The sequence below is a fragment of the Sinocyclocheilus rhinocerous genome, unplaced genomic scaffold, assembly GCF_001515625.1.
Source record: "Sinocyclocheilus rhinocerous isolate Xijiao unplaced genomic scaffold, SAMN03320098_v1.1 scaffold515, whole genome shotgun sequence".
In the NCBI taxonomy this organism is placed as follows: Eukaryota; Metazoa; Chordata; class Actinopteri; order Cypriniformes; family Cyprinidae; genus Sinocyclocheilus; species Sinocyclocheilus rhinocerous.
This window is the reverse complement of record NW_015660140.1, coordinates 523,126-537,310: the sequence shown is the minus strand read 5'-3', so window position 1 is coordinate 537,310 and position 14,185 is coordinate 523,126. Positions and strand designations below refer to the sequence as shown.

General features: G+C 35.1%; 1 protein-coding gene across 1 annotated transcript in view; it reads right to left on the bottom strand.

Moving 5' to 3' along the window:
• Positions 1 to 898: 898 nt before the first annotated feature.
• LOC107724895 (breakpoint cluster region protein-like) overlaps positions 899 to 14,185 on the bottom strand; it is a 48,959-nt gene continuing 35,672 nt past the window's right edge. Inside the window, exons 9-23 of the mRNA XM_016533988.1 lie at positions 13,782 to 13,903; positions 13,497 to 13,662; positions 13,270 to 13,389; positions 12,878 to 12,953; positions 12,609 to 12,713; positions 12,432 to 12,506; positions 10,831 to 10,928; positions 10,490 to 10,609; positions 6,452 to 6,511; positions 5,186 to 5,295; positions 3,769 to 3,908; positions 3,443 to 3,577; positions 3,249 to 3,354; positions 2,752 to 2,914; positions 899 to 2,633 (exon numbers count right to left, since the gene is read on the bottom strand). Coding sequence (XP_016389474.1) covers positions 2,544 to 2,633; positions 2,752 to 2,914; positions 3,249 to 3,354; positions 3,443 to 3,577; positions 3,769 to 3,908; positions 5,186 to 5,295; positions 6,452 to 6,511; positions 10,490 to 10,609; positions 10,831 to 10,928; positions 12,432 to 12,506; positions 12,609 to 12,713; positions 12,878 to 12,953; positions 13,270 to 13,389; positions 13,497 to 13,662; positions 13,782 to 13,903 — 1,686 coding nt within the window. The 3' untranslated portion in view covers positions 899 to 2,543. The remainder of the gene's footprint in view (positions 2,634 to 2,751; positions 2,915 to 3,248; positions 3,355 to 3,442; positions 3,578 to 3,768; positions 3,909 to 5,185; positions 5,296 to 6,451; positions 6,512 to 10,489; positions 10,610 to 10,830; positions 10,929 to 12,431; positions 12,507 to 12,608; positions 12,714 to 12,877; positions 12,954 to 13,269; positions 13,390 to 13,496; positions 13,663 to 13,781; positions 13,904 to 14,185) is intronic.

The window sequence follows — 14,185 nt, the reverse complement described above, 5'->3', positions numbered from 1 at the left end:
TTTTGTGTTTCCATAAAAATATTAAGCAGCACAACTATTTTCAACATTGATAATAATAAGAAATGTTTCTTGAGCAACAAATCAGCATTTTAGAATAATGCTGTTTTAGATTATTCTGATAATGTTTTAGAATGAACCTTGGTGAGCATAGGATAACTTTTTTTTTCTTTTCAAAATTATCAAAACTATAACATTATCTTAATTTTTTTTAATCAGCAGGAAAAACAAGAATATTAAATTAGATGTTAATTTTCCATTTATTTTCCATGAAGCCTGCAATTTTGAATTCTTGTTACCAATGTGGGACTAATGTCTAAATAAAACTTAAAATCCTGATTTGTGTTATTTGGCCATTTTAAAGCATTAAAAATGAAAAGATTTAATAATTTCCAAAACTGACAAATAAAATTTGTTTTTCTCAAAATTGTTTGCAAATTTAGCCTGAATTAAGCTACCATTCAGATGAACTACACATTCACCATAAAATAATGCATAAAACGTTTTCTTATAACAATTTGACCTGTTTGGAACTGCTTATTTTTCATTAACATAGGTTAATGTTAGAGAATTTTTTATTAAACATATCAACAAAAACATGGGATCTGTAATTATCATTTTAACCAACTTTAATTTTATTATTCATTTACTTTGTACAGAATCACATGGCCACATTTAATGTTACAGGTCTGCCATACAATAGCATTGTGCAGTTTCAATATTGTCCAGTAATAATAATAAACGAAGTCTATTGTTTCAGCATTAGTGCTCCAGGAGAGGAAAGAATGCTGAACGCAAACCACTGTGTCCTAACGTCTTCTGGGGAGTAATGCTATCTCTATTGAGGACTGTTTAATGTACTTGGCCATCGGTCAGATAAACACACAAAACAGTCAACGGCTCTGTGGAAACAAGAGGATGAAGGAGTTTATTGTGATCCATCTCCTTAATCCACACTGTGCCATACTTATCCATATACAGAACATTTCCTCATCATGGAAGCTGGGTTGTAAAATAGCAGCCAGGAATATCTTCATCAGTACAGCGTGCAACGGACCAAATAAAAGAGAGAAAAAGGAGGAATGGATATAGCTGTAATTCAAGCAGGAGCTTGATAAAGGAAGTGCAGATTCCAGAACATACAATGGAATAAGAACAGAGAAAGGCAATGATCTTCAACACAATTACAGGAATGTCTCAGTTTTCCTTAGTCTAAAGGAAATACACAAGCGGGGCACAATAACTAAAGGAAATCTCTAAAAGAAAAATAAGTAATTAACAAAACAACATGCCTGCATGTTACATGACATCCAAATAATACACAACCTCTTCTTTGTTCTGAACAACATAATACAGATATATGCATATTAGCCATAATAAACTGAACAATTTACACACACACTTAACAGGGCAAGATATTGACACTGTTCAGGATCGTTGAAGTTTTGTGAACAGCAAAGTTTTACAAAGTGAAAATATAATGAACCCAAATGATTAAACAAGAAAAATGTACAGTGTTTGAATTAAGTTAATTTTTGCTATTTCTTGAATACAGAAAACTAATGTAGCAGTGATATTATTCTGATGGAGAACTCCTATATCCATTTGAATATATTGAGTCCATCAGTTACGGTTAATCATTTCCTATAATACTTTAAATGATATAAAGATTTAAAACTATTTTATGTTTTATTTCCTAAGTTATGTGAGGTTTCCAGTTTAAACAGTACTGAAAAATAATGTGTATATATGTGTATGTCCTATAATATCATGTGATATGACCAATGTGCGCTGTATTGTTTTAATATAGGCTCAGTAATCTAATATTAGTTGGATTTATGTGAGATAAAACAGAGAAATGTTTTCATAAAACAAAAGGAATGTACATACTTGGGAATCATGGGAACGGTAAACTATAATTGTGTCGTATATTCTTTTTAGTTATGAACTAATATGCTAACATGTTGACCATAGTCACACGTTGGTTAAAGAACCTCACATTTTAGTTCTCTGTGTTGTGTTTTATCCATCAGAAAGGGGCCATATACATGTGTTCCTCCTTATGATTTACGTATTCAGATGTTCCGTAGCCCTCGCCATGGGAAGACATAAATCATAGGTGAGCAAAATGTCAGATCAAATAAAGCGTTTATGGAAAACTGGAATGTGTAATTCTTTAGAAACCCACAGTGCTGAAAGGAACAAGAGAAAACGCAAGAATAACATTCACCATCCAATGATCTACGAGAAGCTTGGCACTCAAAGTGTGAGCCACCATTCAGTCAGAAATCCTACAATGGATGAGAGCGAAAATAAGCAACATCACCTGCATGTTGAATGTAACTCTTAAGTGCTTGTAACAGTGAGTCCATGAGAAGATATCAGACTGGCTTGTCATTCTTCACTACAGAAATATCAACAGAATGCTACTGATGCAGGGAATTCACTCCGCTTGTAAGATTTCAGTAGGATGTTGGTGCCCTCCATTGGTCGCATGCTGAATCAGTCCCAGTGCATTTCACACCATAATGCATCTGAGCTCCTTTTCAAACCTCCGTGGAGAAAAGCATACTCTGCCGTTTACTATCCGGAGTAGGGATCGCCTCCAGCTGCAGGAAGTACAGTAATACCTGGACCTACAGAGACGGAGAGGAACAAATACATCAACACAGCTATTGTTTTGTATATGACCCATTTTGATGCTTTCAGACTTCAGGGCAGTTCAAATCAGAGCTCATAGTGTATGTGTGTTACCTGAGACATAACCTCAAGAGACCAGCTGTCACTCATAGAGATGGGCTGCGTGGGATTGGCTGGAATTTTACTGTCCTTTTCAGAGGGGCGAAGGAGGGTCGGGCCGAATACTGTGGCGAGATTGTGGAAGGACATCTTGTTGACGCTCTCATTCTCAGCAACCCTGATGAAAATAAGAAAGAAACATATAGGTCTTAAACAAATGTGAATGGTGCTTGCCTGCCCATAAAAAAAGTCGCAATCTCAATCTCCTTTTGCTTATTAAAGACTGGCTGTAAATTATGGGGTTAATTGTGATTATTCTATTCTATTAATAGCCCTAATTTGCATATAGTTTTGTGAAGAAAAAAAAAGTAGTTCACTGCTATGCTGTAGCTAGTGTTTTAAGTGGTTTCTTTTGGTTCTAGATTGGTATCATGTTATCGCAAACACAAGTTCAAATCTATTTTCACTTAGGAATCATGTTACTGAAATTGTTTGATGGGATCAGACTGCACCTCTTCAGATGGTCCAGTAGAAACAGAAAGGTCAGAAGGTTGGGTTCAGGTAGCGAGAGCAACAAATTGAGCATACAGCTTTCCTTTGCCACACTGTCTGATAATGCTGAAGAAAATAAATAAACAAAAATCAATTATTAACATGACGTGTTCTGAATAAATTATTATGCATTAGAACTTAAAAAAACACAGACCAACGCCTTCAGTGAAATTTGCGTAGAGTTCGTCAGTGAAGAGGGGCTCAGGAAGCTCTCTGAAGTAAAGCTTCAGCGTTCCAGCGATGGCATTCACGTCCATCTCACTCATCATAACGGAAACGTCTTTATTGTCTGTTAATTCACAAAAAAGTACTAATTTTTAGCCATAACAACACATATAATATTAAATATATAATATATTAAAATACATTTAATTCTATTATAATGTTTAATTTAATTCTATTTTAATATTTTAAAATTTAATTTATTTTTATTTAATTTAATTGTTGGTTCATCCCTACAAGAATTACTGAAGCACTTACTGGCATCAAAGGCAGCTTTTAGGGCCTGGATGTCTGTGGCCACACCAGAGACACGATAGATGCCCACTTCCTCCATCCCTCTGCGCTCAATCTCTTCTACACACTGTCTCACAATAAGAGGCACTTTGGAGTGCTCCCGTCTAAGAGTAACAAACACACATGAGTCAATAACCAGCATCTGGAAAAAATATTTCAAATGATTTGTGCTAATTTTTTGGTATTCAAGCTGTAAATACTATGACCACAGATTATGGGAAGATGCTTTTTGTTAAACTGTATTTCATGGAAAAAATAAAATTAATGTTTTATTTTTTAAGGCATTATTTTCTTGGCACATTTCTGGGAAGTAAAAAAATAACCAGCATATTCTGAGAGCTTGTTTATTTGTTCACTATGAATGGAAAAATTATTTCGCTGTATCAACGTTCTCATAGCCTATATTTAAACCTACATCTGCATTCCAATATCCCAAAATCAACATCATAATGAGACCACCTGAGAAAATAAAAAAAATCTGTCTACCATATACTCCTCCCAAAACTGTCAAGTAAAAAAAAAAAAAAAGTATTATTAGAGGACAAAATGAATTGCTGTTAAACTGTTAAACTACAAAAAAAAATTCATATCTGAGAGTCTAATTCCTAAATCCACAGTCCTGTTTTTATTGCAGTCCTCTGAGGGAAGCCCTTGGCAAACCCTTGCCTTTAATAATCATTTCTTCCTGTTTCTCAGGAAGTCTAGAATGGGGTTGCTTTCTGTTTTCCTTTATGCTTTTGAGAACCCGTCTGACGGAGACCACCTTTCCTCAGCTTTATTAAAAGGAAGTTTCCCCCTCCTTATTTTTATGAGCCCTCATTTGAGTCATGTGGGTCTAGGAAAACACTCGGAGAAGGGTCCCTGTGTCCTGTAAATTATGGGAAACATGGCTGACAGCTGACTGGTGTTGCTCTTGGAGTGAAAGATGGGTGAGTGGAACGGAACGGAACTTCTTTCATCATTGAATCACGACTGGCTGTCTGACATAAAACTGGCATAAATGGTTACAATACAATATAACTATATTAATCCTTAATATAGGCACACTCACTAGCCTTTTTAGCAGTCATTTTTGACTTATACTGACATCTAGTGGTGTGGATGCAGCACTATTTAAATACAAAAGTTTTCAGTTTTGAAAGTATCCAAAAATATGGGGTTACAGAGTGAAAATAAGTAATATTTAGCTTTTATTAGGCTACTGATATGACTGGAATCATATAATGTGACATATATTTATTTACTGAAATGCTATTAATTTTCTTCTTACCTTTTAATAGGGAAAATAATGTAATACCCCTTTTTTTTATTTAATTAAAACTGTGTATAGTGTATTTGTATCAGTCATACACTGGATTGACTGATTGGTTGGTTGACTCACTTAGTAACAGCCCCGATTTTGACTCCAAACACTCCGGACTGTTTCCTGGACGGCATCCTCTTCAGACTGAACTCTCTGCTGGTAAACCGCATAGACAGCTTGACCTCAATCTGGAAAGTGATGAATGTGCACAACTTTTTTTTATAAAAACATCTCACTGATGAGAACAAAACAACTCTGTGCTCAATCTCACCTATCAAATAATCACGAATTAAATCACTGTAAGCTGTGGCCATCAGCTTCATATCAAGCCACATGACCATGATAATCCATCATTGTGCTTCATATTGCTAAAACTTGATGGCAGACAAATGATTGTTATATATTGATTGGAGGATGTTAATGGAAAAAAGTACAACTCTGTTCATAAAATACCTACACAATGGTCAGTAGGATTGTTTTTAAAGAAATTAAAAACTTTTATTCAGCAAGGATGCATTAAATTGATCTATTTTACATTGTTACATGAGATTTCTGTAGATTTCTCTACTCAATGAATCCTAAAAAAATGTCTCTTGTAAAAAAACTAAACAAAAAAAAAAACAATAAGTAGTGCAACTGTTTTCTATATGATAAGAAATGTTTCTTGTGCACCAAATCAGCATATCAGTATGATTTCTGAAGGATCATGAGACTCTGAAGACTGACGTAAAAATTCACTGAAGTTGCTAAAAATTTAGCTTTGCCATTACAGGAATAAATGACGTTTTAAAATATATTAAAATAGAAAACAGTTATTTTAAATTGTAACAATATTACTGTTTTTACTATATGTTCAAATAAATGCAGCCTTAAATAAATGAGACTACTTTAAAAACATTTAAAAAATCTTCCTGGCCCCACTTTTGAATGGTACTATATATAAATAGACACAGACACACACAAACACATTTCACAAATTATTGTAAAATATGTATGTGAACTTTTGAACAGGGTAACTTTAGTTATTATTTTGACAAATGAGAAGTACTGAAATGTATCTGTTATACCAAAAACCTTTTCTATATAATCGTATTTAAATATCTCACAAAATCTGCAAAAGAGACAAGTGATAAGCACCTACATGTGCACTGCATATAGTTACAAGATATCATCATTTCAGTGTTCAGCAATGATACAGCAACATCTATTATTCACTTCCCAGACATATCCAGATGATCTTAATCAAGTGTGCTGGCCTGTTTAAATGTAAATGGCCATTTATTAAAATGACTGTTCCTATTATTAATAATTGTGTTGTTATTGTGCAGGATGAGTCACACTGACCCCATTCATGCTGATTACTGTCCTCTGCCAGTCTTTACCCTGCAGCGATGGAGGATCCAGCTGTGAAAACAGGGACAAAATGTCAATCAAGAGGATAATCCTTATCTGAGCGTGACCCAAACAGAGTCACCTGCTAAAAATGGCAGCTCAGTAAACACGCTATTGGAAAGTATCTACATTTCACAAAAATAAATAAACAAATGCACTGAGCCAGGACAAATGAATAGCTGCCCAGACACACAGTACAGTATGTGAATGATGCAAACCAATGCACAATGCTATTTCAGCTTAACTGATACAGACAAAAAAATCATCACTTAAATTAACTGCATAACCTAAAGAACAATAAAATCCAAACAGTTTCCCTTCTTTATGATATGTCCATCTTCCCCAGTCTTATAGTATTACATAACGTCCACATAGTCATAGTTGTCAGCATTAATCTAGTGACAGATTCTGTTCTAATCATGTCTCTAATACCAGGGCGTCAGTTTGTTTTTTTTGTGGTCTGCTATGGGTGTTGTGACAACATAATTTACCAGCTTGCTGCCAATGGAAAAACCTGTATTGATTGGTTATCTTTACTCATGCCAAAATATCTGATTTGTGTAATTCGAAGCAACTGGTGCACTTGTACATGGTGAAATCAATATCATATTTTATATGTTCAGAATACATCTGGAGTCTTTTGTATACATCATGTCTGTATATATCATGTCATCATGGGCGTAACATATTGTTTTAGGTAGGCTATGTCTAGACTCGGCATAGTAAACCAATAGATCAATATTTTAACTAGAAGTAAGCAATAATTTCATTACATTACATTCTATAAAACTATATTTTCACGCATAAGAACCCATTTGCACTACCTTTCAAAAGTTTGGGGCTGGTAATACTTTTTTTTTGAAAGAAATAAATACTTTTATTCATCAAGGATGCATTAAATTGATCAAAAGTGACATTTCTAATGTTACTAAATATTTCTATTTCAAATAAATGCTGTTCTTTTGAACTTTGTATTCATCAAAGAATCCTGAAAAAATAAAAAAATAAATAATTCTTCAAACAGTACAAGAAGATGTGGTGCTGGTCCTTCAAGAGTCTCTCTCAACTTATCTGTCTATTATATATATATATATATATATATATCAATCAGTTTCCACAAAAATATTAAGCTGCACAACTGTTTTTAACATTGATGATAATAATAATAAATGTTTCTTAAGAAGCAAATCAGCATATTAGAATGATTTATGAATGATGTGACACTGAAGACTGGAGTAATGATTGCTGAAAATTCAGCTTTGTCATCACAGGAATAAATGACATTTAAAAACATTTGAAAATAGAAAACTGCTTTTAAATTGTAGAAACATTTCACAGTTTTTTTACTGTATTGTGATCAAATAAATGCAGCCTGTTGAGCATAAAATATTTATTTCATAACTAAATAATATAACAGACCCCAAACTTTTGAATGGTACACTGTGTCAGAAAATTAAATAATTGTGTCTAAATAATTTACTTTAACATTGTCACTGTCATTAGTACAAAAGCAATTTTTTATTATCATTGACAGTATCCAATACAGTGGTATTTTTTTTCCACAAAACTAATGCAGATTTAATATAGCTAATTATAACTTAAGTTAACATTGACAGTCCTAAAAACACATTTTGACCCCCCAGCAGCCCCTTGCTGCCCCCTGGAGGTCACCAGTTTGAAATCACATGCTATACACCAGTTTTTTTTTCTTATGTACTCCATCAATAAGTCTCAAGCCTTAATATTTTTCAGATCACTAACAAATAAAACATACTGTACTTACCAAAACAACAAAATGCCCTTGAAGTGACTCATAGCAAAATCCACATCAAACAATTCAAAATCTCAATTCCTAACCAGCCTGCTTAACAATATTCATCTCAAACCAAATTAACAAACTGAGTTTATTTCCTAAATCCCCACACATGAGGAGGCAAGGCTCTCGTTACCTTCTGCCTGAGAAGCGTGCTGCGAACTCTACCCCAGAGTCGAGCCCCAGTGCTGGGACCCCTCCTGAGGCCAATGTCCACCTCCTCATCCTCCTCCTGTTTCTCCTCTTCCTCCACCGCACAGCTGCTAATCAACTCTTCCTTTATCAGTTTACTACCCACAGTCTTCGTTCCACCATAATGCTCTTCACTATCCTGCATCTGGTCCTTTTTGCCCATCTCGCTCGAGTTCCTCAAAGAATGCTACTGTTATTGACAAGAAGCAGCAGGGTAAAGGAACAGGAATCCCTCTCCGCTCACAGAAGCACAGTCAAATTTCGATCTTCTAGCACAACGGCCGACTGGCGTTCCATGTCACCCTGAAGTGGTGTGTGTTTTGGCATAGCTGTTCTCATGCTGGTCTGGATGAACCTATTGTTGTGAATGTCTCTGATATATTCTTGAGTTCACACACACACATAGCTCCCCTGACGGAGTTGTCACACAGATGGAGCGCTGGGATTAACTACAGAATCTCCTCCCACCCTGATGATTACGGCCCAGTGTGGCAGCTGAGCTGACCTACCAACAACGCATTCAAGACAATTTCAAGTGTTTCGCCTGGTGCTTTTCTGCTTATCAGCAATGAAATGTGCCACTTCTCAAGTTTAGGGCAGTAGTGTATTTCCTGCCATAACAATCATTTGAGAAGATACTGAAAAAGTTTGAACTCTATGTGAACAGATATAAAGGATCTTGTTTGGAGTGTTTAGACTAAACTAAATATATACGGTCTGTGGCCATAGGAAAAAAATAAACATGGTTGCCATAAAAACAAAGGGTCATGTGATTAAGACAAAAGCTTTCATTTGCTGATGCTGACTTTCACTTAACTCATCCGTAGATTCACAGCTGCCCCTCTGGGACTCTGTCAGCGTGTCATGTCCCACTTTCTCTATGGAGCGTTTCCAAACAACGACGACAATCCATAGTACAGTCCTTTTAATCCTTCTCTAGCACAACACCTAAGAATTTCCCTAAGGCCGCCCCTCTGCTGAGCCGCCACTCAGGTTTCTCTGGTGACACGAGCACACCACCGCATATGGCAGGATTATCCACCTGAACAATTTACCGGTTTTGCTCTGTTCATTGCATTAGGAATTAAAAATGTAAATGCTTAGTCACTATGGGTAAGCAGATTATAGATTGCTTGTTTTATCCTGGAATTTATGACTAATCGATAAAATTGATAACGAAATAATAATAATTTCCTAACTGATTACTTGGATTTGCGCACAGAGAAACAGTGTCAGTCACTTCACAATAGTGAAAATGCACTTCTATGAAAAGTAATCAAATATATAATTGATGGATTAATTAATTAATAAACGGCATTTTTTAGTTGTAGCCCTACTAAAATATACTACTATTACAAAAAAAAGTACTGTGAAAGTAAGTCTGACAATATGCAAAATCAAAACAACTGTGTTCAACAGTGTTTAAAATTAGAACAGGTAATATTTGAGCTGTTAACTGTCCAGTGTTTGTTGGTGAGGACATAAGCAGTTCAACGTCTCAAAGCTCCCTAATATGTGACCCTGAACCACAAAACCAGTCTTAAGTCGCATGGGTATATTTGTAGCAATAGCCAACAATACATTGTATGGGTCAAAATGATCGATTTTTCTTTTATGCCAAAAATCATTAGGAAATTAGGTAAAGATCATGTTCCATGAAGATATTTTGTAAATTTCCTACTGTAAATATATAAAAACTTATTTTTTTATTAGTAATATGCATTGCTAAGAACTTCATTTGGACAACTTTAAAGGCAATTTTCTCCGTATTTAGATTTTTTTGCACCCTCAGATTCTAGATTTTCAAATAGTTGTATCTCGGCCAAATATTGTCCTATCCTAACAAACCATACATTACATCAATGGAAAGCTTATTTATTCAGCTTTCAGATGACGTATAAATCTCAGTTTTAAAAAATTGACCCTTATGACTGGTTTTGTGGTCCAGGGTCACATATATTGAAATATCATATAAGCAGGCATACCTGAATCTGTCCTTTGGCCATGATGCGATCCATGTTCTCCCCATCATCCCTGCACTGTTTGACCTTACTGTAGCACAGCAGTCTGAGGGTCTGAGAGCCCTCTAGCTCGATCTCAAACTCCTGCGAGAAGAGAGTCCAACTTCTATTTAATCACATTGTTCAACTAGCATTATAATGTCTTTTCATATTTAAAGCTGCAGGGTGTAATTTGAGCTCATCTAGTGGGATCAAATGTTATTGTAGCATAAGGATTAATTACTCTATCTGTCTTTCTAATGCTCTAGGTTTCTCTAAATGTTTCTGAAGGCAACTACGTGCTGAGGATGGGCTGCAGTTCTGACCTCATTCCAGTTTGGCTCTGTGGTGTCTCTATACACACGAGTTTTTGCTTTGTTCACGAAATAGCCGAACGAGTCCACCTCCAATGTACAGTACAGATCTGGAGGGAGAGAGAAGAGACAACAAGCCGGTTACATATAAAACCATGATCAAATGTAAATTATTTTTTTTTTTACATGAATCAGAAATTGAACGTTATTTTCCCACAACAGTATTAGGGGATGGGCAGTATGACCAAAATCCCAATATTTTTACATTTTTACAAGTATATTTTAATATACATTTTCTAATATTTTCTTTTTATTTGATATGCTTAAATTTTGTGTATAATTTACTGAATTAAATATTTTAGAAATAAAATAAAAAAATTATAAGATATAAAAAATAAAATGATTGAAATGAATAAGTAACCAAAAGCAGCTGTCAACACTGTATAACGCTTCAGTTTTCACTTTTCAATCTGAAACATTGAAAATAACACTATAAATACTATAACACTATGGTTATTTATTTACATTATCATTAAAAAATGTGGGGTTGGTAAAATGTTTGAATGTTTTTAATAGAAGTCTCTCATCAAGACCGCATTTATTTGATCAAAACAGTAAAAAAAAAAAAACAGTAAAACAGTAATATTGTGGGCTCGGCTAATGTCCGTCCCATGCACTGAACGCGCTCTCCTCCACATCACGAGTAGACACGCCCTTATTGCTGATTGGCTACAAGTTTGTTTTGCGATTCGGTCCGAATCAGTTTTCTAAAGTGTTTTTGAAAAATCACACACCCTGCCTTTAATAGTCAAAAATAACTGTTTCCTAATTGAATATATTTTAAAATGTACTTTATTCTTGTGATGGCAGAGCTGAATTTTCAGCAGACATTACTTCAGTGTCTCAAGATCTTTCAGAAATCATGTTAATATACTGATTTGGTGCTCAATAAACTTACTTATTATTATCAATGTTAAAAACAGTTGTGTTGCCTTATACTTTTGTGGAAACCATAATACATATTTTACAGGATTGTTTGATGAAAGCTCAAAAGAACCGCATTTATAAGGAAAATTTAAATCTTTTGTAACATAAATGAATCTAGATCAATTTAATGCATCCTTGCTGTATAAAAGTAGCAATTTTAAAAGAGCACATACAAAAAAGCTTACAGATCCCAAACAGTGCATATAGTCTAGTTGTAAGAATATTTCTTTACTTTTAATGTGAAGAGCTTTTGGCTCTTATTACTTATCTTATTATTGTCACCATGGTATATACAGTAAGGAAGTTGCTATTGAGGATAAAGCCTACAAGAAAGCCGAAGCAATGAATGAGCAAGAACAAAGAAAGGCATAAATTAGTGATGGAGAGTTAGCTTTAAGAAGGAATGCAGTGTTCCCTGTTAATCCACCCGTCCCACAGCTGCTCATAGAGAGAACTCTGCCCAACAACAGCAGGGAGCATGTCAGGTGTTTTCATGCATGTGCACACATATTAGGGAGGCATTCAATAATTTAATGATTACTGTGAGCCGGATTTCATTCCATCTAATTGTAAGTGCTGAAAAAACACACTAAACTAGGTGAGACATCCCGTGCCAGACAACTTACTCAAGCTCTGTTTCAGCCCTGTTGCAGAATGAACAATCACATTTAGAAAGCCATACAGCCCCGTGGATTCATCATCTAATGGGAGAAAAACAACCAAATTGTGACAAATTTCTGATACAGTAGAAAGACATAAAATACTATATAGATCTTAATAAAACAAAACAAAAAGGCACTCACCTTCTTTATTGATTGTCAGAGGAACATTGTGAACTGTCTGTAGCTTCACGCAGGAGTTGGTGAGCATCTGCAACTCCAGGGAAGTCAAAGAAAAACTCTTGAAACCTGAGAGAAAAGAACATACAGAAACCAAGAGAGACTCACTCAGTGAAGTCACCAATATCTGCATTTAACCAATAAGTGACTGAAGGAAAAGAGCAGTTTACAGAGTCCTGCTGTGATTTTCTTGGAAGGTAGGAAAGGTTTCTGTGAGGACCAGCAATGCTTACACTTTTTCTGCTGTTCCCGAATGATCTCCCTCCATTCTTCTCGCTCGTAATCAGATGAAATCAGGAATGTATAGCCCTGGAATACACAAATAAAACACAGGAAATAAGAACTTTTGGGAATGTTTTTTTTTTTTTTTAAACAGCCAATATTAAATTTCCAATGTTAATATGTTTTAATTTTTTGACAATATAGTAATATAGTAGTTAATTAAATTTAAGCATTTGCCGTTTATCAGTTATCGGCCATAATATGAAAACAGAAAGAAAGAAGATTACATTACAGTGAGCAAATTATGTCAGAATTTTTTTGGGTGGTGTTCTTTTAGCAAAGAACACAGATTGCAGATATCTGAAAAAATGCAGTTTTAGGAAATTGTCTGGTATTGATTCACCTTGCCATTCCTGTTACTGACTCTGAAGGCCATGCATGGAGATATGAGCAGCAGCAGCGATTCCTGTTCGCACAGTTTCTTCCGGAGACGATCAAGGACTTTACCTCTTTTACAAACTCTCTGAACACATGAGAGAATGAGAGGAAGGAGGTGAGAAACAATTAACACAAAGCTGAGTGTTTACTGAAGAAAAGCCTTTCTGATGAATATTTAATCCACTTATCTACCTTTTCTCTCTGAATCTCGTTCTTGATCTGGGAGATCTTGACCTTCATAGCATCTATTTCCTCCTCTGGTATCTGGGGGACCGGTGAAGACTCCGATTCATCGATGGTCTGAAAGGTGACGTCAGCTAGTGGGATATACCACTTACAGTCATACTGCTGCCCCTTCCTGAACACAGGAAGAGACAGAAACCAGGGGTCACAATTATGATAAAGAAAGAAAAAACACAACTTTTAAATGAGGACTGTTTCTACAGGTGAAAAAAAGTTTCATATAGATTGACTTGCCCTCCGGTTTGTTTCTTCAATTTGGCGCAAAGCAGCAGGTCGGTAAAGAGGAAGACATGCCGAAGTTTTCGTGCCCCTTCTACTAACTCCACCATAAACTGGTCTCTGAGAAGCTGTCGATTCTTTAAAGACATTTAAAGACATGTAAATCTAACAGTTTTTATATTTATATTTGAATGTAATGCACATTTATAACACTATACTTTGTGTTATATTACCTTGACATTAAATGACAGAAAACTACTTAAAGCTGCTGCGTGAGTGTTTTTAATACAAGGGAGTGATGACAAATTTGACATCTTTTCTGTTCTGACCAACACAAATAATCGCTTATATTTTTTCCTCTTTTGGAAAGTTATAAATTGCTGTTGTGGATTTTTTTAAAAATGGGGATACAAAATATA